Raw genomic sequence first — 25,715 nt, 5'->3', positions numbered from 1 at the left:
TGCCTCATATAGATATTAAACAGCATTGGGGAGGTAAGCCCCGTGGAACCCCACAATTTAGACTCCACTGGGCCGATACACTCTCCCCAAGCTGTACTCTCTGAGGACAGTCCTCCATGGATCAGAGTCAGGCAAGCACCAGACCACCAATTCCCAACTTGGAGACCCTCCCCAGGAGGATACTGTGGTCAACAGTATCAAAGGGGGCTGATATATCGAGGAGGACCAACAGACGTTTTGTCCGTTGGACTCCCTCAACAGGTCATCAAACGGGAACCAAAGCTGTTTCTGTGCCGCGGCCTGAAAACCAACTGGAATGGATCCAGGGCATTGGTTTCATCCAAAAGGACCTGGAGCTGGTCAGCCACCACCCTCTCTACTACTTTACTAAGGAAGGAAATATTGGCAACAGGCCTATAGTTGCGAATATCGTCCGCCACCAAACGGTTTCTTCCTGATGGGCCTAATGACTGTTTCCTTGAGGGCAAGGGGAACCATAACTTTAAAAACCATAACTGTTATGAGCATATAGTCATAACTGTTATAAGCATACAAACAGACAATCTTAACTGTCATAAGCATACAAATATACTTATATATACTCATCATGAATATATACTCATCACAAATCTAGGACTGGGTAAAAGCTCCTTGGCACCTGAAAGGCAAACCTTTGGCCATCTTCTGCACACATCACAGAATACCTTAAGTCCTGGTTTTAATCTGCTATACGTAACTACTAGAATGTGTGTGTGTGAGAGAGATTCTACTAAATAATTAATTTATTGAAAACTGTTAAAATAAGCATTTCTACAAAACATAACGACACAAGAAACTTTAGCCTTTTTACCTCTTTATAACTTTCAGCAGGATTAGTAATTATTAAAGACAGCAATGTGTGTCATTATTCTGCTTGGGCAAAAGTGACATCTCTTTACAGTCTTCTGGAAATGGTATTCTACCATCAATATGTTCTTGGGAAAATAAGTATTGCCTAGAAACACTAACATAGAAGTTAATGGAAAGCAAAGTCAAAAGCAAATACTGTAGGATTTATGATTAAGAACGTACACACTGCTACAGAGCAGTTTTTAATTGCCTTCATTTAGCTTCTGGAGTATGGCTGATGAAAACAAAAGCTTCCCAGCTACACTGCTACAATTAAACCATTCTCCAAGCTGCGTGACTCATTGAAATCTATCTTATTACAGTAGTACAGAAATGCATCCTAAATGTATCTTTCCTTCTACTACAGTACAGTGAGGTATACGGCTTGAAGAAACAGGGAACACGCACATACACAGACACTGCACATAGAAAGGCTAAAACAAAGTAGAACTGGGAAATGTTAATTTTTGGTCTACAATTGCTAGAATACCCCAGCTAGCACAGTCTGTGGCAGACAGCTCCTTTAATCACCAACACATTGCTTTTTAAATCCAATGCATGCATCTGTTTTGCTTTTTTTCCCTGTGCTCACTTAACATTGCTTAATTTTTATTTCTATAAGGTTAAAAAAATTTATCCTTCAACAAAGAACAGAACTTGCTTAACACATTTTGAACTATTATTTAACTCCGCTTTAATTCAGTTAGGGGGATTATTTTCAAGATAGTTGCTATGATTCAGAATTTTACATCTGCAAGGCAGTGCAGCTTCCTACACTTTTGTCCAAATTCTGTATTATCAACTAAACGTATCCATGCTGGCTATCTATCTCCCTTGAGCTTAAAACCTATTCTGTGTTTCTCTGAAGAGAGAAATTTGGATGACAGCTATAAAGAGAAGAACCACAAAAACCAAATGCCCTTATTGGTGTCGTTCAGCTATTAAATTCCTTGATGAAAAAGCACAGTTTGGTGGGCTGGAAATGTTCTCTCTGCTTGGCACTCTCTCTTTAAGTCATATTTCTGGCTTACTGCAGCATGTGAACCAGGACACTTTTAAAAAAGTACTTTCCACAACACAGCAAACAAGGCTTTGCTGTATTAAGCCAAGGATATGAGGAGATGCATTCCAATCCAACATTACAAGGTTTGTTGAAATGAAATTACGATGTTTTAATCAAGTCATTCCCTCAATATGCATTATAAATTCAAAGGCAGCAGAGCAAAATAATTTTTTTAAAAAAACTACAGATGTAAATAGGCTGGGGGGAAGGTTACAGTGCTCGAAGAAGTAGAATGTTTATGGGTATAGTTCTTCTATAATGTAACTGTCAAGAAAAACATCTACTTCTCAAAAAATAATGTTTATTACAGCAAACTAGGGTTAGTTAGTGCCTTGGAACAGGTGAATATTCTTATTCCAAAGTTACTGTGCACACCTGTGAAAATGTTTGTAAATATGAAAGGTGGTCTAGATGGGTGGGGTAGAAGTCTAATAAAAGAAAGAAAGAAAGAAAGAAAGAAAGAAAGAAAGAAAGAAAGAAAGAAAGAAAGATAAAGAAGAAATTATAATGTATTATGGACAGAATTCTGTTTGTTTTCACTGAGTGTAAGAGCTTCTTGCAAGAAATGCTCCATGTTCATTCTGGCAATCTCAATCTTGCACTTATCGTACACAAGATGGAGACTGTCCCATTGCAAACAATGGGTCATAATGCTTATGCAAGGGGTTGGTGGATACTGTCTTGCATAAAGCAGCATCTAAGAGTGACTGCACAGAGATTTGATCACACCCCACCTGTCCTAAGAGGAATAGGATGCTAAGCAATAACTGTACATTAAATGTCCTCTTGTCAAGATTATAGTGGGAAACTGCTTTTCACAAGGTGATTTTTTCGCAAGACAGCGGTACTTGCGGAACGAATTACATTCGTCTTGCGAGGCACCACTGTATTTTTAAACAAGCAGACCCATACAAGTCAATACTTCTCATGTCTAGGAGTCCTCTATAACATATCACCATCATATATAGAATAAAAGCAAAAGCAAAGCAAAGCATGCTGCTTATATACCGCGCATAGTGCTTCAAGCACTCTCTGGGCAATTTACAAGTTAATTATGCAGGCTACACATTGCCCCTCCGCAGCAAGGTGGGTAATCATTTTACCGACCTTGGAAGGATAGAAGGTTGAGTTAACCTTGAGCTGGCTACCTGGGATTGAACGCCAGGTCATGAGTATAGTTTTGGCTGAAGTACAGAATAAGTGAATTCATCAAGTGTAAATCAAGCTGTCTTTCTTATTTAAACCTCTATACCACCGAATCAGTGCTCTCTGGGTAATTCACAACCCATCAAAACATAATTATAGGCATACAAACAAACAAACAGGAAAATGCATTTATTACAATAAAACCCCTATTGCCGATTTGAGAAAACCTGCAAATTTAGTTTTTTAAAACCACATCTGAATATCCCAGCTCAATTAGTAAATGAGCAAAATGCTAATAAACAGCAGCTTTATACTTTGATATTAATTAACTTCCTGAAAACCAAGAGAGATGGCATCTTACAAAACTTTGTAGGAAGCTTATTCCATATGGAAAAGGCCACAACCAAGGAAGCACATTTCCTTGGTATTAACTCTTCTGCCTTCCTTAGGTGTCACAATTTTTAGCATCAAGGACCACAAGGAGCATGTGGAATGGATAATTATTTGTAGGAGAAATGTTCTGACAAGTATCAAGGCCGTAAACCATTAAAGGCTTTATAAGTCATAATCTGCACCCAACGGGAAGTAACAGGGAACTGATGAAAGTTTACCAAGACTGGGGATATGTGTTCATATCTTCTGGTATCTGTAATCAGTCTGGCAGCCACATTCTGGACCCACTTCAAGGGCAGCCCTACGTAGAGAGCATTACTGCAGTCTATTTTAAAGATTACTAATCCGTGGACCACCGTTGTGAGTTATTTCTTATCCAGGTAGCGGTACAGCTAGACAATCAGCCAGAATTGATAAAAGGCACTCCTGGCCACAGCAGGTATCTGAACCTCCATAGAGAGAGATGGGTTTGAGTGCACCCCAAGCTGCAAACACTTTTTTGGGTGTGTGTAACTCCATCCAGGTTGGGTAAATTTTCCTCAGACTAGTCCAACAATCTACCCAACATTAGAATCTCCATCTTTACGTAATCAACACAGCATTGATATACAAAGAAAGGTTATCAGCCAGTGTGGGGAATCCCATGTTTTGTAGAAGTACATAAAAGTTTTTTTTTAAATATTAAGGGGAGAATACTAAAACAGTGCAATGAAGAATGAGCATACACAGTGAATAATGACTGAATATTGTGGGGATGCAGGAATAAATGGAACATTTGTAAAACACTAGAATGGAATATCCTGGAAAATGTGGCTGACTAGGCCCATGCCATGCTGCAATGTTTATTTATTTATTATTAACTTAAAATATTTTTATTCTGCCTTTTCCCTTAAAAAGCACCCAAGGTGGCTGGTTTTCATGATGGTTCCATTTGCTGTCAAAGTACCTTTATTCTCAAGTACTACTTATGACACAGAATAATATGAGCCACTGAAACATATATTTTGAGGCCATGTGCATTTCTATTTTCATGTGTACTCATATGGGCAGGATATTAGACATTTCTGGACACATCTTTTCTGGACAGGTAACAGTCTGTTCAGCTTGTAATTATATGACTCAAAGCAACAAATCCAACCCAGGTAACAGAATGATTTCCACACATATTCTGTTATGCTAGGTGCGCATACAAGACTGCATCAAGCAACCTATTAACACAAGCATATTCCCTTGGATACAACCTATTCAGCCCTTCATGGGCTGTTTATCTGCATCTGCTTATCTGCATCTTAATAGCATGCCAGTGATTGACTCTTTCATTTGAGTTTTACAAATGAGAGCAATATGGCGTTGTCCATCAAATCTTGTCTAAACTTGCATCACTACAGCATTCTGAATTGCTGAAGAACACAGTGGTGCAAAGAGATAAGCTGCATCAAGGCAACCAATTTATTCAAAATCCCAGCAATCAATTATGAACAGTATAACTAAAATTTCATCTGCTGCATCACAGGCATGAACATACGTTTTAAAGCATGGGTCTCCAGACATTAGCTGCATGCTGATCAAGACCTATAGGTTAGAAAGAATAAATAGAAATATAATCAGAAGAAAAGTATAAGTAGTATCACAAGGGAAACAACATATCACTAGCCTATTACACAGGTTTGGTATAATTAGCAACATAGGAGTTTTCTCATAGAAATGAACAGCTAAGATCCAATGGTGTACTTCTGCTGCAGCAGAATCCTGCAGAATTTATATATATATATATATATATATATATATATATATATATATATATATATATATATATATATATATATATATATATATATATATATATATCGTATTTTTCGCTCCATAAGACGCACCTTTCCATAAGACGCACCAATTTTTTAGGAGAAGAAAACAGGAAAATATAATCTGTTTTCTTCGCTCCATAAGACGCACAGACTTTCCACACCTGTGTTTTGTGGGAAAAAAGTGAGTCTTATGGTGCAAAAAATACAGTATATATATATATATATATATATATATATATATATATATATATATATATATATATATATATATATATATATATATATATATATATATATATATATATATATATATATATATATATATATATATATATATATATATATATATATATATATATTCTGATAGATTTTCACTACACAATATTTGAGCAGCCAGATTTCTACTAGAGCACCCACATTATGACCTTCTAATAATCTTAGCTTTTGTTAATTTGAAATAAAATTTCAGATAAAAAACCTTTATTCACATATACAAAATACCTAGTCAAAAACTACATTCAGTAAAACTTGTTTGCAACTTTCTGGAACAATATCAAAGTTTGTTCAGATTCAATGTAGTTTTACTATTTATGCTGCAAGACACACTCTCCACTGTATCCTATGTACAGTGGTGCCCCGCATAACGATGTTAATTGGTTCCGAAAAAAAAAGTTATGTGCAAACATTGTTATGTGAAGCACCATTTCCCATAGGAATGCATTGAAAACCGGTTAATCCGTTCCAATTGGAACGGATTATCCGGTTTTCTCCCTCCCCCCGTGGCTTGGATCTGACCCACGGCGGCTACCTCAGCCATGGCTGGACTCCCTAGAGTCCGGCCATGGCTGGGGTAGCCGCAGCGGCTCGGATCCAAGCCGCGGGGGGAGGGTGGTGGGATTGGAATGCCTTTCAGGCATCCCGGGCTTGGATCCCACCGGCCGCCGGTTACCCAAGGGTAACCGGCGGCGGGTGGGATCCAAGCCCGGGATGCCTGAAAGGCATCCCAATCCCACCACCCTCCCAGCCTCCCCCCACGGCTTGGATCCAAGCCGTGGGGGGAGGCTGGGTGCGGACACCCCCCCACCCTGCAGCCGCCGCTTGAAGCCTCCCCGTGTCGCTTTCCCCAGCCGTTCTCGGACTTCCAGAAGTCCGAGAACAGGTGGGGTAGGCGGTGCGGGGAGGCTACCGGCATCGGGGACAGGGTGGGTTGGGGGGATCGGGAAGGCTTGAAGCCTACCCGCCCTGCTTAGCCAGGCCGTTTTCGGACTTCTGGAAGTCCGAGAACGGCCTGGGTAAGCGGCGCGGGTAGGCTTCAAGCCTTCCCGATCCCCCCCGTCCCCGCCGCTTAAAGCCTCCTTGCGCTGCCTACCCCGGCCATTCTCGGACTTCTGGAAGTCCGAGAACAGCCTGGGTAAGCGGCGCGGGTAGGCTTGAAGCCTTCCCAATCCCCCCCTGTCCCCGCCGCTTAAAGCCTCCTTGCGCTGCCTACCCCGGCCATTCTCGGACACCTAGGTGTCCGAGAACGGCCTGGGTAGGCAGCGCGGGGAGGCTACCGGCATCGGAGACAGGGTGGGGGGGGGATCGGGAAGGCTTGAAGCCTACCTGCGCCGCTTACCCAGGCCGTTTTCGGACTTCTGGAAGTCCGAGAACGGCCTGGGTAAATGGCGCGGGTAGGCTTCAAGCCTTCCCGATCCCCCCCACCCTGTCCCCAATGCTTGAAGCCTCCCCGCGCCGCTTTCCCCAGCTGTTCTCGGACTTCCAGAAGTCCGAGAACGGCCGGGGGAGGCGGCGCAGGGAGGCTGCCGGCGGCAGGGACAGGGTGGGGGAGGTGTCCAGGCAAAGGCCTGGAAGCCTTCAACACCCCCGTACCCTTCCCCCGTCGCCGCTGAGAGCCTTCCAAGCTCTCAAAGGGCTTTCTCCAATATCGGAGGGGCCCCTTTGAGAGCTCGGAAGGGAATTGTCGGTAGGGGACAGTGGCTTCAGGTCCTTCCGAGGCCATAGCCCACTGCCGACATTTTCCCCCAGCTGAGCGGCGAGGCTTCAAAGCTCCCGCCGCTCAGCTGGGGGAAAATGGTGCCTATGGGGAAAAATCGCAAAGCGATTTTTCCCCATAGGCAAGATCGTAGTGTGATCGCAAAAGCGATGGCAAAAAAGCCATCGCTATGCGATTTCTTCATTAAACGGGGCGATCGTTATACGAGGCACCACTGTACCTTATAATAATTAAAATTTATATTGTCATAATTAGCCCACTGATTACATCAGAAGATCCTTAAACCTGGCTGAAGGAGGGAGTTCTGGTTCAAATTGTGCTATTTTTGGCATGTTCACTATGTGTGCTACGGAGCATGCTCCTTTCTCCACCCTGTCTTCTACCCTGTCGTTTAATAGAAAATGCATTCTGTCTATATCTGACCACCCTCTTACCTTAAGCAATATTGAGTGCGGGGTTCAGAGTAGCGAGAGCAATATAAACAAATGCATACCAGCGACTCAATTCCTCCCAGTTCACAAGATCAGTTCCTCTCATTGTAAGGAATACCCTGAAATCTGCCACATAATACTGCTGAAAACATTACATTAAATCTGGCCAGGGAATAGGCTCTGTGTTTTTGAGGCGATTGTAATATATGACAGTATAGGGTCCTCTGGCCCTGCCTAACAGGAATCAGGTGGCTAAGGGGGGAACAGGTCTCATTTGCTGCACTTAGGAGATCCTGGAATTCTATATATAATATCCTGCATTTAATTAGCTGAAATACTTCCTTGTGGGGCAGGGAGCCAAGTGATTCCACTGACAGGCCTATTAGCGATATTTTCTTTTTAATATAGGCAAGCTCTCTAGCGATGATTGGTTCTCGGAAAATGTGGTGTAAAAATGCCCTCTTTGAAGTTATAATGGATCTTCAACCGACACTTGATTGATCTCAGCTATGCCTGAGTTGCTACCATATTTTGGCCCGTCTTTAGGTAGAGAGCCGCATACGGCACACAAGGTGGTACTTCCAGGATTTTCCGCAGGAACATAGATTTGATTTGCTCTAGGGAATGATCCCATGCCTTTATCAATAAAGGTATGCCATACAGCAACAATGGAATAATCTTTGCATTAAACACTTTTAATGCAGGAGGTACATATCTATTTCCTGTATTATAAAAGAATCTATAGATTGACTGGGTAGTATCCTTGGCTGGTTGTTTTGCTGCTTTACGGTGTAGGACCCAGGTATGTTTGAAATGAAACGTAATGCCCAGATACCTGAGGTGTTTAACCTGCTCAATCTTTCTTCCCTCAAAAATCCACTTTTGCAATTTCCATGATTTTGGGAATACCACAATTTTAGACATCATAATTGAGTTGTGAGTTATTATTGGCTACAAACTCAAGGTATTTGTACATGAGACATCTTAAACCAAGTTTGGTATGAGATAATTACATTGTCTGCGTATAAATGGGACCTGCATAGAGCCAATTCATGCAAAAACAAGTTGAACAGGGAAGGGGCTAATAAACAGCCCTGTTAGACCCCTCTGTTGGTGAATATCCAGTCAGTTAAGATCTCTGAGTTTGAGTATTTGATTTGGCAGGAAGTTGTAGAATAAAGTCTCTTAATAAGAAATATCAGCCTTCTGTCAATTGAGAGGTTGGCTAGTTTGTTCCACAATTTTTCTCGGTCAACTGAATCAAAAGCTCCTCTTAGATCTAAAAAGGCTACATATAGTTTAGATTTGGCCTCCTTTATGTATTTATGTATCAGATGTGCTAAGTTGATGCAGTAATCAAGGGTGGATTTCCCTTTCCTAAATCCACTTGTTCTGGTCCAATTATTGCCATCTGCTCTTCCCAGGCTGCCAGTTTATTTAAAAGCTATTTAGCACACAGTTTTCCTATGATAGATAAAAGACTGATTGGTCTATAATTACTAAGGTTTAGGGGGTCACCCAATTTGTAGATTGGAACTACTACTGCATTGGTCCAGGCTTCTGGTAATAGGCCCGCTTTGTCTACCATGGTAAAAAGGGCAGCCAAAGGTGCCATCCACCAATCTATATCAAACTTTGATAGCTCTGGAGATATTATATCAGATCCTGGTGATTTGCCCAGTTTTAGCTGAGAAATTAGTTTTTTTATCTCTGTAGGGGTGACTGGAGGCCACTTCAGAACTTTCTTAGGCAGGACTTCGCCCTTGACACTGGTGAAGTTGTCCTTATTATAAAAACAAGGTTGAGAAATGTCTGGACCAAATATGTGGTTTCATGTTAGCTGGATCTGAGAAACTGCTTTTAGATATGTTATTCACTATGCCCCAAAATAGTTTGGCTTTTCCAAGGGATATTGCAGTGAGTAGTTGCTTCCATTGGTTATGAATAATAGCTTGTCTTTTTTCCTTAAACAATATGTATCTGATTCTTTAGTTTGTAGAATTTGTGTGGTATGTATGCTAGCTCCTGTTCCTTATATTGTCTAAAAAGCTTCCTTAGGAGAACTTTTCGGTCTCTACACTCACAATCAAACCAATCCCATTTGGGGGGTTTGGCCTGTTGTGTTCTTGGGTTTTCATTAATTGTTATGTCAATATTTAGGGGGGGAAATGTTCAATCTGGCTGAATGGATGGTATACTCTCCCTACTTTTAAACAACACATAATGGAAAAGAAGAAGAAAAAGTTGCAATTACTTTGAGAATTGAATTGTCCTGCCTTGTGTTTTTAGTATCATAACCTTCGAGTAAACAGCGACGAGTGGTATTTCCTGATCCAGCAAACTCTGCCAGGTTGAGGTCTGCAAAACCCAGCTGTAGACAAAAAATAAACACAAACAAAACAAAACGAAGGGTATTACCAGTTTAGGCTATTCAATATTCATTCTGATAGCAAATCAAATGTTTCCTTATAAGAATACTGGAAAATAACCTTTGAAGTAATGAAAGTGGGAAACAGGTTACGAGGTGCTATGGGGACTATTATATTCTAAAAATACATCTACATTTTCTTGGTGTATGCAACTAGTTTCTCTAAAATTAACATCAATAATCACTGTAACTTCCATATCTAGGGTAATTAGAAGAATCATAAATCTGTAGAGATTTCTAAATGAAAAGTATATACAGATTAGGGAAAAGCAAAAACACGTTTCATTGACACAGTTATAATATTTTACCTTTGCATAGGCCTTCCCACCTTTTAATTCCTGCAACAACAAATAGGATTCAGTTATTATTTTACTGATAAAAATAAATTTCCCTAAGATTTTTCTATACTGTATATATCACAGATACAGTACTAACTTTTAAACTATAAACACACAGCTTGTACATGCATTAATAAACTGTTCTGCTGAATTTCAGACAAAGTTAATTATTCTTGTCTCCTGCCTCTCCTACTGGAAACATCAAAACCTGGGCAGTTTTGGAATCTTATCGAAAAAAGCTAAAGGCCCATATCTTCAGGCAGGCTTTTAACAATTATAACTGAATCCCTGAACCCCATTTTAGCAGACATTTTTCATATTTTTTATGTTTTTAATCTTTTGATTGTATTTTAAATCATATATTGTTCAATTTATCTTTTAATATTTAACTAATTGTGTTTTTAAATTGTGTGAATTTTAATGCTTTGGGTCCCTTGTTGGGAGAAATGCGGCAAATAAATAAAACAACAAATACTACTACTACGATGACTACTACTACTACTAATAATAATATAGTCTGACTTTTATGGGGGTGTAAAAGTAATGTAATGCTACCTGACCACACCCTTCAAAATTAAGCAGGTTTAACACTCAGACTATTACATTGGAGTCTCGACTTACAGTCGGCTCCACTTACGAACTTTTTGAGATTCGTACTTCTCCGGCCGCAAATTTTCACTTCGACTTGCGGCCGGAGAATCGACCTACGGACAGAAGAGGGAGGCAGGGAAAGCACCAAATTCGAATTTGGCACTTTTCCCGCCTCACCCTTCCAGTTCATAGGCCGCGGATCTGCCTCCGGATGCCTTCCAGGGCTTCTCCGCCACCATGGGAGGCATCTTGGAGGTCTCCCCCCCACCGCCGATAGTGCTTTGAAGGCACTATCGGCGGTGGGGGGTGTCACATACAGCACTGATGGTACCTGTCTGTCATGGGTTTGGAGGGAAAGTTCCATCCTATGGGGAGTGGAAGGCGGGACATCAGGGGGAGGAGCTGTACTGTATATATATTTGGAGCTGGTGTGAGGAGTAAGGAGTGGGAGTCTGTGTGTCAGACTGAGTACAACTGTGTGTCAGTTAGTACATACCTGATAGGTTCAGGTTTCTATCTGGGTAGCCAGAACTGATAGGTTCAGGGTCTGTGCTTTACTTTAAAGTGTTCTGTGTGAACCAATTTGTTATATGTATATGGTTGGGACTATGCCACGTTACATTATCCTATTTACCTGATCTTTTTATTTACCCTGTTTGTCTTTTCAATAAACCTTGTTCTTTTGTTTGTTAAAATCCATTCCTGGTCTGTGTGACTTCTTATAGGGAATGGTTGGTGGCAGCTTAACTAAAGGGTGATATATCCCAGTAGGTCTGGGGTTGTCACATTGATTGGTGTCCAGCGTGTGGGATACGACTAGTCCAGTTGTCCAGTGGTCCAGCAAAGCCTTGGCAAGTGTGCCCAGAGCAAGGGGGGTCTAGTCAGGGACAATCTGAGGGCGCGTAGGTAATCTTCTAGGCTTACCTCACGGGGAGGTACGCTAGTGGAAGAACGTGCCAACTCAGGTTGGGGGGACTAGATTAGGGAGCTCTGAGGCAACCCGTTTTGGCGGGAAAGGGCTGAGGCAAAGCTGTGTGAAGTAACAGTGATCTAGCCTGTCTGCTGAGAGGCCTAGCAGAGGGGGTGGATTCTGCCTGGCAACAGTTGCAAGTTAGTGCTGAAGGAACAGCAGCAATCTATAGAAGGCTGTTCCTGAGGCAAAAGGAAAAAAGTCGTCATTTTATTTTGAGGCTTGACTTTTGAAGGCAGCCTGTTCTGGGGGGGATTATGCCCTTGACTCGAAGTCAAATGGCGGAAATGGGTGAAGTGAGAGAACCACAGGTAGACCAAGGTTCTGAGGAGGAATTTGGCTCAGTGCAGGATGAGAGCACGGGAGAACTGACCTCAGAACTCAGAAAAATGCTCCTAGCCCAACAGCATGAATTTAGGATGAAACAATTAGAAAGGGGAACGGCCCTGAGGATAAAAGAGATGGAACTGAAACATAGAATTAGAATGGCACAATTAGAATTAACATTCCTAAATAAGAAAAATAACAATTTATCAGTTGAAGAAATTTCGGAAAGAGAAAAGTATGAGGCTCAGGCCAGACAAAGTGAGCAAGAACTTGAAAAAGTAAAAGAGATAAAAGCTAGGGCTGAGGAAGAGATTTTACAGATCAGGGCTGAGTTTGAGGCTAAGCAAAAGGAGCTGGATTTGAGAATAAAAGAGAAGAAATTGCAGCTAGAAAAGAAACCAAAAGAAGGCACACAGGTTAAGGCACAACATCAAAACCTGAATTATTCTGAAGAAAACATGAGGGAAACATGGGACCCTAAGTACTCCAAAGGGTTAGTTCAGAGCCCGTCAAAAATGGGCGGCCATTTTGTTGATAAAACTTCTGGGCAGAGCCAGTCCAGGAACCAGATTTTGGAGGGAAAACCAAAACCAGATGAGAAAGACTCCAAGTACAGCAGAAAATGTTATTTCTGTCAAGGAAAGGGCCATCTAATCTCAGAGTGTGAGAAATGGAAGCAGCTAAAGGGAAATTTGCCTCATGATTTGAGTGGAACCAAGCCAAAAGCTGTGTTCTGTGTCCAGAAAGAGCAAAGCTCCTTGCCACTGAGGGAGCCTGTTACCATGGCTACTCAATCTGGAACAGTTACATCTGCTGATCAGGCTGGGGAAAATGGTCCTCTTGTGGAGGTCAAGCGCTGCTTACTAGTGAGGACAGATTCGCAATTGTTTGAGACCGCAGGGGTGGACGTAGGAATACTTGACCATCAGTATAGGGGGCTAAGGGATACTTGTTCCCAGGTGACCCTGTGCCATCCAGATATTATTCCTAGGGAGTATATAATCCCAAATGAGAGCTTGAAGGTGGCAGGGATTGAGGGACAGGTGATCTCACTGCCAGTAGCTGAGGTACCTGTGAGCTTTCAAGGCTGGAGGGGAGTTTGACGTCTAGCGATTTCATCGACTCTGCCAGCAGCCGTGCTCGTGGGAAATGACCTGGCTGAACATGTGAAACGGGTGCTAGTGATTACACGCTCACAAGCCACCACGGGGACAGTTCAGGGGGGTACTGAAGGGCCCGAGACGGAAGCAGATGAGGATAGTCCCGAAGCTGTGGTAGAAACCTTAACCACAGACAGCAAATTTGGCCAAGAGCAAAAGGCAGACGCCACTCTCCGAAAGTGTTTTGAAAAGGTGACAGACACCCCGCTAACACCTGAAACCCCAGCGAGATTTCGTGAGAAAAAGGGAATTTTATATAGAGAGACCCTGATGGATATCTCAAAAGGGGGAGATGGGATCAGAAGTCAGCTAGTGGTACCTGAAAAGTATCGCCCCATGATCTTACAAAGGGGGCACTCTGACATGTTTGCTGCGCACTTAGGGGTGAACAAAACATAGCAGAGAATCACACAGAATTTTTACTGGCCTGAAATAGGGAAGCAGATCAAGGAGTTCTGTAAACAATGTGATGTGTGTCAGAGGCAGGGGAATAACCGTGACAGGACCAAAGCGAAGTTGTGCCCTTTGCCTGTGATTGACACCCCGTTTAAATGTATAGGAGTGGATATGGTGGGACCTTTGCCCAAGGCCACAAAGAGGGGGAACCGGTTCATTCTCACCATTGTGGACCATGCCACGAGGTACCCCGAAGCCATTCCCTTGACTAACATCGAAACTAACACAGTGGCAGATGCCTTGGTGGGGTATATGTCCAGGATGGGATTTGCCTCAGAAATAATCACAGATTTGGGCACATCGTTTACATCAAAGCTCATGAAACGGTTATGGCAAATCTGTGGAATTAAACACAAGGAAACCACTGCCTATCACCCCGAAAGTAATGGGTTAACGGAGAAGTTCAATGGGACTCTGATGCGCATGATTAGGGCTTACTTGGCAGAGAATCCAAACAATTGGGACCAGAAGCTGCAATCCCTTTTGTTTGCTTATCGATCAGTGCCACAAGCCAGTACCGGGTTCAGTCCGTTTGAACTTTTGTTTGGGAGAAGGGTGAAAGGGCCACTTGATTTAATCAAACAAAATTGGGAACAGATCACCCAGGATGACCCACAAGATGTTGTGACGTATATAGACACTTTAATGACTGACCTGAAGAGAAACCTAGAGCTAGCAGCAGAAAACCTGCAAGCTCAGAAGGTCAGACAGAAAACCTGGTATGACCGGAAGGCCAGGGAGAGGCACTTTAGCCCAGGGGAGGAAGTGCTTTGGCCTAGGCCCTGCAAAGAGAACAAACTGCAGCTGGGTAGCCCAGAAATAAAATACTTGGGTCACATAGTAGGGGGAGGAGTGATCAAACCCCTAGAGGCCAAGATAGAAGCCGTTCGTGATTGGCCCAGGCCCAACACCAAGAAAAAAGTCAAATCATTTCTTGGGTTGGTGGGCTACTACAGGAAGTTCATCCCAAGGTTTAGCGAGATAGCGACTCCGCTGACCGATCTGACGCGGAAGAAGACTGATGACCGCATCCCGTGGACCAGCGACTGTGAGGAGGCGTTCCAGAGGTTGAAGGAGGCGCTCATCCATTATCCAGTGCTGCGTGCTCCCGACTTCGACCGGGAGTTCATCATCTACACCGATGCGTCTAACAGCGGGGTAGGAGCAGTTCTTTGCCAGGAGGATGAAAATGGTGACCAGCATCCAGTGTCCTACCTGAGTAGGAAACTCCGGAAAGGTGAGAGACATTTGGCAACCGTGGAAAAGGAGTGCCTGGCCATAGTATACGTGATCCAGAAGGCCAAACCTTACATCTGGGGAAGACATTTTGTTCTGTGCACTGACCACTCACCACTGCAGTGGTTAAAGACAATGAAAACCCACAATAGTAAACTTATGAGGTGGGCTTTAAACCTGCAAGATTATGACTTTGAAGTGAAGGTGGTCAGAGGGTCAATGAACTGTGTTGCTGACGCCTTGTCAAGAAGACCCGAAGAGTGAAGACGGCGAAGAAACATGGACTATGTATATTTTGGTGACCAAAAGTTAAATGTACCTGTTTATTAAACATGCTTGTTTTGTATTAATAAAGGTAACTTAATGTATTGTAAATGTTAATGTTAAATGCATAAGTGATATGTTTAACCTAGAGTGTAAGTATGGGATTGTGTTAATGTATAACTGTTTTGTGTTTTAATCCTGGTTGTTTTTTGGAGAAAAGCACTTTAGCTTTTCCCCTGCAAAACAACTTATAAAGAGGGGAGGTGTCACATACAGCACTGATGGTACCTGTCTGTCATGGGTTTGGAGGGAAAGTTCCATCCTATGGGGAGTGGAAGGCGGGACATCAGGGGGAGGAGCTGTACTGTATATATATTTGGAGCTGGTGTGAGGAGTAAGGAGTGGGAGTCTGTGTGTCAGACTGAGTACAACTGTGTGTCAGTTAGTACATACCTGATAGGTTCAGGTTTCTATCTGGGTAGCCAGAACTGATAGGTTCAGGGTCTGTGCTTTACTTTAAAGTGTTCTGTGTGAACCAATTTGTTATATGTATATGGTTGGGACTATGCCACGTTACATTATCCTATTTACCTGATCTTTTTATTTACCCTGTTTGTCTTTTCAATAAACCTTGTTCTTTTGTTTGTTAAAATCCATTCCTGGTCTGTGTGACTTCTTATAGGGAATGGTTGGTGGCAGCTTAACTAAAGGGTGATATATCCCAGTAGGTCTGGGGTTGTCACAGGGGGGACCTCCAAGATGCCTCCCATGGTGGCAGAGAAACCCTGGAAGGCATATGGAGGTCCCACGCCGCCACTGCTGCTGGGAGCTGTGCCGCGCCGGGCGATCCCAGCCATGCTCGGACTCCTGAGAGTCCAAGCATGGCTGGGATCACCCGACGCGGCGTGGCTCCCAGCAGCTGCAGTGGCGGGGGACCTCCAGATGCCTTCCAGGGCTCCTCCGCCGACATGGAAGGATTCGGATTTCCAGCCCTTTCTCCCTGCCTTTTTGCCTTCGGAGATCTCAAACGGCTTTCTCCAATATCAGAGGGAAAGCCCTTTGAGACCTCCGAAGGCTCCCAGCAGCAGTGGCGGCAGCTGGGGGTACCTCTGAATGCCTTCCAGGGCTTCTCCACCTGGAAGGCATCCGGAGTTCCCCCTCCCGCCACCGCTGCTGCTGGGAGACGAGCCGTGCCAGGCGATCCCAGCCATGCTCGGACTCAGGGCATGGCCAGGGTTGCCCTGCGTGGGTCGGCTCCCAGCAGTGGCAGCGGGGGACCTCCAGATGCCTTCCCCGCCGATGCAGGCTTTCCTGGGCAGTAGACCAGGCTTACCGGGGGAAGCCATCCCCTGGTAGGCCTGGTCCACTCTGGGAAAGCCTGTGTCGGCAGGGTAGCTCCGAGAGGCCTCTGGCAGCAGCGCCAAAGTCCTCGGAGTCCTGCGATGGCGGCGGTGTCAGAGCTCCGAGAGGCCTCTGGCAGCAGCGCCAAAGCCCTCTGAGTCTTCTGGCAGCGGTGATGACGGCGGCAGGGGAACCTGGAAGGCTTCAAAAAGGTACAGTTAATTTTTTTTACATTTATTTTAATTTTGTGTGTCGGTGGTGTTTCTTGGGCGGGTTACGAATTAATTGGTTTTCAATGCATTCCTATGGGGAATGCATTTTCGACTTGAGGACTTTTTGACCTACGGACCCAGTACCAATACGGATTAATTCCGTAGGTCGAGACCCCACTGTAATATTATTCTAACCTACCAATTTAGTAAATACATATTTAAAGCAATCAACATGAGATTACTATATGATCATCAGAGCTTGGAGTACAGTCAATATGTTATCAGTTCTATAGAGGCACACTGCCACAACATAAACACTATTGCAATGTCAGAAGTAGAGAAGTGACCATTTTACCTTCCGTACAGACACTCTGCAGATGCAGGGATCCAAAACTCCTGTAGTGGCACTTGCACTCATTTTACACATAAATAAGAACTTCTTTTTCCAGTGAACACAGTTTGCTTGTACCACCTCCCTGTAAATGTAAGAAATATTAAATAGTAACAAGATAAATTGGCAATTTTCCTCAAAGCAAAGAATGCAGAATAAGGAAAGCCATATCACAAAGTGCCTAAGTCACCGTTCTTAGTCTCTTCCTTTAAAAAATCCAATAATGAATAAAATTTAAAAAATAGCTCCCTGAGATTATTTTCTACTGGCAAAATCTACTGAATGTAAGTTTTGCAGCATATCTATTAATGGCAGGAGAGACTGTGTATGCCCATGTTCTGAAAAATTAGTGTTGTCCCCTAAGAATAATGTTTGCCTATTCCGAGCTAATGCTAAAACATAGCTGGTTTGACAAGAGAATCAGACAGGACCTTTTAAAGGAAGGACGCGGGGGCAACTGCCCCAGGCCTGACATATGGGGGGGCTGCCAAACGGACGGGGGCATATCAACATTACCACTGCTGCACTGTTGCCAGCTTTTTTTCCTTCCAGAACTTGAAGCAATCTTTAACTTGAGGCAACCCCAGGGGAAAAAAGTAACAACAATATTAAGCTATAAAGACAGTGGTAATGTCTTTTTGTCATGCTGCCATGAGGCCATGGAGTCCTAGTCTGATCATAGTTGATATTATTATATACATTCTGGCTTTTTTCTTTCAAGGAACCTAAGACTGGACCATTTATTCCAAACTCATAGTACACTGGAAAAGGAAGCAGAAGCATTAGTGCAAATTTACTGAACTAATCTGCAAATTTCTCTGTCTTCCTAATTGATTTTTAAAATTCATTTACTAAATACTGCACAATAAGGGAGGAGGAGAGGATGAAGAAATTACAAGGGGTATATGGAAGTCCAGGGAGGATTTATTAGGAAAGGGCTGCTGGGATTGCACAAATAGGGTGAAGAGCTGCGGCAAAGGAAGCAAAAACAGGGCGGTGCTGAATTAATGAGCCTGATGGCAAAGAGCAGCGTGTTACTCTGTCCAAAGAACAGCCAGGCTGGTGGCAAGCAAAGGCAGGCATTTGAGCAATGCACTTTTTCCCTTTCTGTTCCTGCTGCTTCCTTCACTGCAGCAGGAAGAAAGAGGCAGCACTGAAGCACCTCTAATGTCTCCAGACAAAGGGGAAAACTGCATATTGTAGTTTTTAGACAATTTACTGCAGAGACCTGGTGGGAATTTTACCAAGTATCACTGTAGCTCTCTGCCTTTATCTAACTGGCAGTTTCAAACTGTAAAGAAGAAACACAATTCTCCTTTCAGCATACATTAAAAGTAAGTTAAATTCAAGATAGTCATAATTATTTATTCTACACAAATAAAAAGATATTTTGGCAGAAATGTATTTTGATAATCTCATCTCATATTTTCCTGAAGAAAAATAGGAAAAACCAGGTAGCTTTTAAAATATTCTTTTGGATCATCCATAAAATCTGGTATCAGATAAGCCTATTTTTGAAAGTATTATATTTCCCCAGCCAAGGAGGAAATGTCACTGACGCAAGATGCTGAGAAAGAGGTGGCAGGGAGGGATCACAAATGAGCCTTCTATGCTGTGCCTCTCAGTGTCTTAAAAACACCATGGAATGAGACTTGGACTTAGTCTTCCCTTCATACTTATCTATTAATCCGTTCTTATTCTGATATTAACAAACCACATGTTATGTTTTGTCTGAATAGAAAAGCTATGGCTTGTGCCTTGTGAGGTTCACAAGGTATGATTTCAGCCATAGTATGAAGGACTAAAATAAAGAATTACAGGCAGAACTGCTTATATTACTATCTCCTCCAAAATGCAGAGCAAAGCATATCTGTCTTCCTTAATACCAGGATGTTACTAGTTAAATATTTATTAAATTATCTTAACACCACTGCTTTAAGCTGTGTGTAAGAAAAAAAGAATTCTGCACAATTCTTTTGAGATGCAATGGCTATACACTTGGTGCTTGCTCATGTGTCAGGTAAGAGTTGTCAAAAAAAGTAGGTCGATTCTTGGTATGTTCAAATGCCTATCATCACACTTTATCTGTGATGGTCTCTTTGGTTATAGCATAAGTAGTTGTTGTTGTTTAGTCGTTCAGTCATGTCCAACTCTTCGTGACCCCATGGACCAGAGCACACCAGGCCCTCCTGTCTTCCACTGCCTCCCGGAGTTGGGTCAGATTCATGTTGGTCGCTTTGATGACGCTGTCCAACCATCTCATCCTCTGTTGTCCCCTTCTCCTCTTTCCTTCACACTTTCCTAACATCAGGGGCTTTTCTAGGGAGATTTCTCTTCTTATGAAATGGCCAAAGTATTGAAGCCTCAGCTTCAGGATCTGTCCTTCCAGTGAGCACTCAGGGTTGATTTACAGTATAAGTACCAGGCGGCAAATCTGACTGGAGCATAAGGTGCTTAAAACTTCCTGCACAAGTTCCTTTTCTGTTCCTGTCATCCACTGGGCAAGACTAGAACTTAAACAAGGTGATATCTACTCTATATGTAACAGATATTGCTATTAGTAACAGCTGTATTTAACCTTCAACAAAGAAGAAAATGAAAAAAGAGGAAGAGGAGGAGAGGGGAAAGCTATTCACTGAAGCTCAGGTTTAGCTTTCAAAACAACTTAAAAAAGTGAAAGCAAAACCACTGGCACCACAAAATATTGTAGAGCCAAAAGTAGTAAAAGATTTTATTACAGGGATTTTAATGTGATATCCTGACTTTTTTTGTTTTTAATATAAACTATCCTTAATATTTTAACTGAACTATTTTAATAATAGATTTAATTATATTTTAATATACAGTGGTGCCTCGCTTAACGAGCGCACCGTATAACGAAGAATCCGTATAGCGATCCCTTTTTGGGGATCGCTATATGGAGCTGCCCCAATCGCCGCACTCGCTTTGCGACGATTGGGGCGTCCGGAGGCCATTTTGGAGCCGCCGAACAGCTGATCGGCAGTTCCAAAATGGCCGCCGGATGACCCAAAATGCCCCCCGCAGCATTTTTGCGACCTCGGTAAGCAAGGGGAGGGCGCGAGAACACTGACAGGGGGCCATTTCGGGTCATCCGGTGGCCATTTTGGAGCCGCCGAACAGCTGATCGGCGGCTCCAAAATGGCCGCCGAACCAGCGAAAACATCGCTGGAGGGGTAAGTTTTGGTGCCTATTGGAACGCATTAAACTAAGTTTAATGCGTTCCAATAGGCTTTTCCTGCCCCGTACAGCGATGTTTTCGCATAGCGAAGGTTAATCCGGAACGGATTAACCTCGCTATGCGGGGCACCACTGTATTGTGCTTTTGTGATACTGCCTAGTACCCTGTTGCCAAATCACTTCTGATTTGACAAGATCCCATTGTGATATCAGCCATGTAACTGGTCACTCAAATGGAAGCTTGCCAAAGCAGAAGGGACACCTACACAATTTCTGTTTTCCTCTACGATTTGATGCAAGGATACTAGCCATTTTTTAAAACCACACTGCAAGCTGCCTTGGGTCCCAGGCTTGAAGAAAGGAAGCATAATGAATACATAAACAAACAAACAAACAAACTACTATTTATTCTCATTACTGGTGATCTTATAAGAATAATGATAATGATTCCTAAAAATTTTAGACTGCATTTGTCACAATACATAATCACTAGCAGTGGCAGCCAATTATTGTGCCCTCACAAATGTGCAAGTAGGATAGACTTTTTAATTGGCACCCAGACTATGGCATCCCTTACATTAAGAGGTCTGCCTGGCCTGCTCTATAAGTTCTTCAGTAAAAAACACCACCACCTTTAATGCTTTTTTTAAAAGAAAAAAATTGGGTTGTCTTACATTTTTGGCTATTCAGTTGTGAATTATCTTTCCAACTTTCTCTAGCTTTGGGGGCTCTTGTTCTGTTTATTTTCACACTATTATACACTGTATTTTATTTGATGACACTGAGGCGCTTTGGAGGGACTTTAGAGCCAAAAAAGCAGAATGAAAAATTAATGCCCATTTTGTCTTATTGCTGCAATACAATAATAATAATAATAATTACAAGTTGTCAAATCAATTCTGAGTTATGGCGACCCTTTCCAGGGTTTTCTAGATACAGAGTACTCAGAAGAGGTTTGCCCTTACCTTTTTTGAGGGGCTCCTTGGGACTGCACTGCAGGCCCAAGGCTACACAGAATATAGATATCTATAATTCAAGAAGACTTTCATCAATTGGTCCTTTCCTTTGGCTCCACTCTCTCTGTATTAGTCTTTAAAATTGGAACATGTCTAGAGTCTATTTTGCTACCAAGAGGCATTAAGATTGATAAAATAATAGCCGTTGTTCTAAAATAGTCCTACATAAGTTCAGTAGTATATATTTACTCTTGAATTAATTGTCTATGTCATGTTGAAGCAGTGGGGAACCTATCACCTGTCAGCTATCTTCTGCATCCTATGTTTAGAAAATAAAATGCTGTGTTCTCACACTTTCAGGTTCTATTTACACATAACAAGAAAGATAACAGATCCGAGGCATTTCACATTTCCAGCATATTATTTAACCTAAGTGCACAGGAAGAAATTAACATGTGGCGATTCTGTGACTACCACATATGTGCTGTTTGGGGGCCTTTTCAGATGGAGCTTTTGCACTCTTTTCTCCCCCCGCTTCCATTCTGTTGTTTGGTTTTGAAAGAATGCAGGATTTATCTAGATTTGTATCCAAACTATTGTGTGATATTAAATTGCTTCAGTACAAAATAATCAGCTCAGACAGCTAACTTCCAGCAAAGGAAGATGGAAGAAACATGGTATGCAGCGCCAGCTTTGTCTTGTCTGAAGGTCACATTTCTAAAGTGAGAGGTAAACAGAGCAAGCAGCTATAATGTGCCACTTCCACCCTCCTCCTTCCTCTCCATCCAGCACCTGCGCAGCCAAGTATCCAGCATCTGAAGATATTGTTTCACCCTAAGTTAGCATCTCAGTGAGAACGGATGAATAGGGCAGGCACAAATCTCAGGATTGGCTTCTTGCAAGCTCCATTTTTATTTGTGCATGGTGAGATACTCTTCCCATTTCTTTTCCCACTGCAAGTTCCATCTTTATGTCTACATGGTGAGACACTTAACCCAGTTCTTCCACCTCTGCTTTGTTCTTAAATTGGTGGCAGCTAAGTGGTCCATCATTTAGTCTTAGATCATATCTGTTTGGGAAGCACTACAGTACTAAATTTCTCTCTGTGGCATAAACCAGTTGAAAATAATAAACCGAGCATTTGGGGAGGGAAATACTGGAACTTGTGAAAACAGGTTTTTCAAAATTAAGTACAATGGACGCTGGGGGGCTTCCATTAAGTTGAGTGTTCAATGAGGAACTTAAACTCCATGTGGAAGAGCCATTAGAAGCAATGCCAACTGTTCTTTATATGCCCAACATTAGAGTAGGAACCCCTTATTGGCAGTACTGTATCACTATTCAATGATTCACTTATCCATGATCTGAAAAATATTTAAAATATTAAAAGAAAAATCTAGCTAGCTAGCTAGCTACCAGGACCGGCCACTAGAGGGAGCCAGAGATCATGCTATGTATAATACTTTGCTAGAGTAGTGGTCTCCAACCATTTCTGAAACACGGATTAGTGGGGGGGCAAGGCACCCCCCTGTGATCACGGGAGGGTGGGGTGCACTTGTTTGGGTTGGGCGCACGCATACATGGGTGGGCGGGATGTACTTGTGGGTGGGCAGAGTGAGCTTGTGGGCATGCATGGGTGGGGTGTGTTCACAGATGGGTGGGGCGTGCTCACGGGTTGGCGGGGTGCACTCGGGTGGGCGGGGCACCCATGCATGTGAGTGGGTGAGCTGTGCATGCGTGCATGGGGGGAGTGTGTGCAGGGGGGGTGGGAGATTCATCTCTGCAGCCCGGTCCTGCCAAGACCATGGGCTGGCACAGGGCTGCGGACCAGGGGTTGGGGACCCCTGTGCTAGAGAAATAGATTTCCACAATGACATTACTGGAATTGGCTACTAGATGGAGCCAGAGACCATGTTATGTATAGCATTTGCTATTAAAATAGCATTCTGTGTCTTTCAGCATCTGCGGATGGGTGCGTGGGTTTGGAATTAATCCCTCAGATATATGGGGGTCTTGCTGTATGTTTAAATAAAGGTGCAACTTTTGTCATAACCATGTACCTGAAATATTCAAGCTTTTATTAAGATATAATTCCTGATTTATAAATGATTCATTTATGTTTACTCCTGAAACAAATAAATTTAACATCATAGATTCCTTTGAATAAATTATTCTGCTAGTAACCACACAAATCAGAATCATGCATAGGTGCATAAATCCTTGAAAAACCACCCACTCACTGATTGTGACCTTCCTATACGAAGGCAGGCAGAAGCTGAAATATGAAGACATTCAGAGAAAAAGAACATATGAGAAGAGCCACATCAGTTCTATGTCTAGAGGGAAATAATGCAAAAATTTCTTGCTTTCCTGTGCTTGCCATCAGTCACTAACAAACTGATATAACGAGGCTGCTGAAATCTAGGTTACAAGCAAATTTCAAAATATGCAGCTAACAAATGTGACAGCCGGTATTGAGGTTGAGGCGGGGGTGGAAAGTAGAGCTTCTGTGTGTGCACAAAATGCTTTGGTAGATTCTTTTAGTGTGTAAAGAGTGCCTGAATACTCTTTTTATGGCAAGACATGTAATTCTTTAGGTGATATCTTACATGCATTTAGCAATCTGAAGACAGGAAACGGAATTGTAGCAGAAATGTCCAGACTGAATTCAATTTTAAAAACAAACAAATTTAGGACTACCCTAGACAAATATTTGCTTTATTCTTCTACAGGAGAGACAAGTTTACACTAGATGTCAGTCAGAAAAATGTGCTCTATTAACATGTACATTTCACTGAACTGAAATGTCACTACATTAAGTGTTATTACAGTAACTAATAAAGGCACCATTGCACATCTGCTAACGTGCAACGCTAGCATACGCTCATTTTTAAGCACTCCTTAATATACATATATTTTGGCTGAAATCCTGTCACTTATCATAATAAATAACAACTAAAATAGACCAACCGAATCAATGGAACTTACAAAAGAGTAAACAAATCCCCATTGAGTCAACTGTCCTATTCTAGCTGTGCCTTACTACACTAAGCAACAGAATTTCAGCCATAGGATTTCCTTTCACACAATAATCATATCAAGTAACATAGATTCCAGTAACAGAATTTGAAACATTTAACATGGATTTGACTGCTGTTGAAGTAAAAGTGTCTAGTCACGCTGGCCACGTGTCAAACGCTGGCTCTAGGGCTTGGAGACGGGGATGGGCACCTAGAGTCAGACATGACTGGACTAAATGTCAAGGGGAACCTTTACCTTTACCTAAAGCAGGGGTCTCAAACATGCGGCTCGCTGGACGATAGTTTGTGGCCCTTGCCTTGCCTGCCCCCTGAAGCACCCATGTGCCCTCTGCTATCAAGAGTCAAAAAAAGCCTCGCCTCGCTCGATGTCTCCCAAGACAGCGCCTCTTGCACTCTCCATCCGGAACTGTAGCCTGCCTGCCAGCCAGCCCGCCCGTCTGCCGGCTGGCAGGCTGCAGTTCCGGATGGAGGGTGCAAGAGGCGCTGTCTTGGGAGAGAGCCAGCGAGTGAGGCGCGCTTGCTGGCCCTTTTTCCCAAGCGCCCAAGCCGCCACCGAGTGATGCCTGAGAGCCGAGCTCGCTCCCGGCCCATCCTTGAAGAGCGCCTCCAAGCCGCCAATGGCAGCTGCCGCCGCCTCTTCCAGGGAACCGGCTCTCTGGCTCTCTTGGCACCCCCAGCAGCAGCCCAGCCAGCGGCTGCCTCAGCGCCTGATAGTGCTTCTTCCTCCTCCTCCTCTTTGTCCTGCTTCAGCTGCCTCGGCTCTGGAGGCTGCGTGGGCTCGCCTCACAATGTTTGCTCCCCTGTTGTGGTGGGGGTAGCTGCTGCTGCTGAGTGCACCTTTTTTTGAGGGGGGCCCTCAGAGGAAGGTTGCCGGACCTGTGTGTTTGTGTGTGTGTGGCACACCCTGTTCTGTTTAATTTCACGGGTACTGATGGGGGCTTTTCTCCTTTGGCAAGGCGATTCTGTGAGGGTTTTTTAAAAAAAAATATGTCGTGCCGTTCCCCCCCAACTAGGTGGTTGCCAGTGCTCCCTCTGCCTCCAGCGGCCCCCAGGTAAATTGAGTTTGAGACCCCTGACCTAAAGTAAA

At 43.1% G+C, this 25,715-nt stretch overlaps 1 protein-coding gene and 1 long non-coding RNA gene across 6 annotated transcripts in view; one reads left to right on the top strand and one right to left on the bottom strand.

Annotated features, from left to right (window-relative positions):
- EEIG2 (EEIG family member 2) overlaps positions 1-25,715 on the bottom strand; it is a 57,179-nt gene that overhangs the window by 11,883 nt on the left and 19,581 nt on the right. For all 5 annotated transcript variants that reach the window (XM_020784686.3, XM_072998054.2, XM_072998055.2 and 2 more), the window contains exons 2-5: positions 17,398-17,518; positions 10,456-10,485; positions 9,974-10,090; positions 5,016-5,062 (exon numbers count right to left, since the gene is read on the bottom strand). In XM_020784686.3, the coding sequence (XP_020640345.3) occupies positions 5,016-5,062; positions 9,974-10,090; positions 10,456-10,485; positions 17,398-17,518 (315 nt within the window). The remainder of the gene's footprint in view (positions 1-5,015; positions 5,063-9,973; positions 10,091-10,455; positions 10,486-17,397; positions 17,519-25,715) is intronic.
- LOC144588823 (uncharacterized) lies at positions 3,632-5,083 on the top strand. The gene is made up of 2 exons (XR_013544536.1): positions 3,632-4,596; positions 4,633-5,083. It is a non-coding gene; the product is annotated as an uncharacterized LOC144588823 (long non-coding RNA).

The sequence above is a fragment of the Pogona vitticeps genome, chromosome 4 (genome assembly GCF_051106095.1).
Source record: "Pogona vitticeps strain Pit_001003342236 chromosome 4, PviZW2.1, whole genome shotgun sequence".
NCBI lineage: Eukaryota > Metazoa > Chordata > Lepidosauria > Squamata > Agamidae > Pogona > Pogona vitticeps.
Note: the sequence above shows the minus strand (reverse complement) of the source record. Positions and strands in the feature narration are given on the sequence as shown.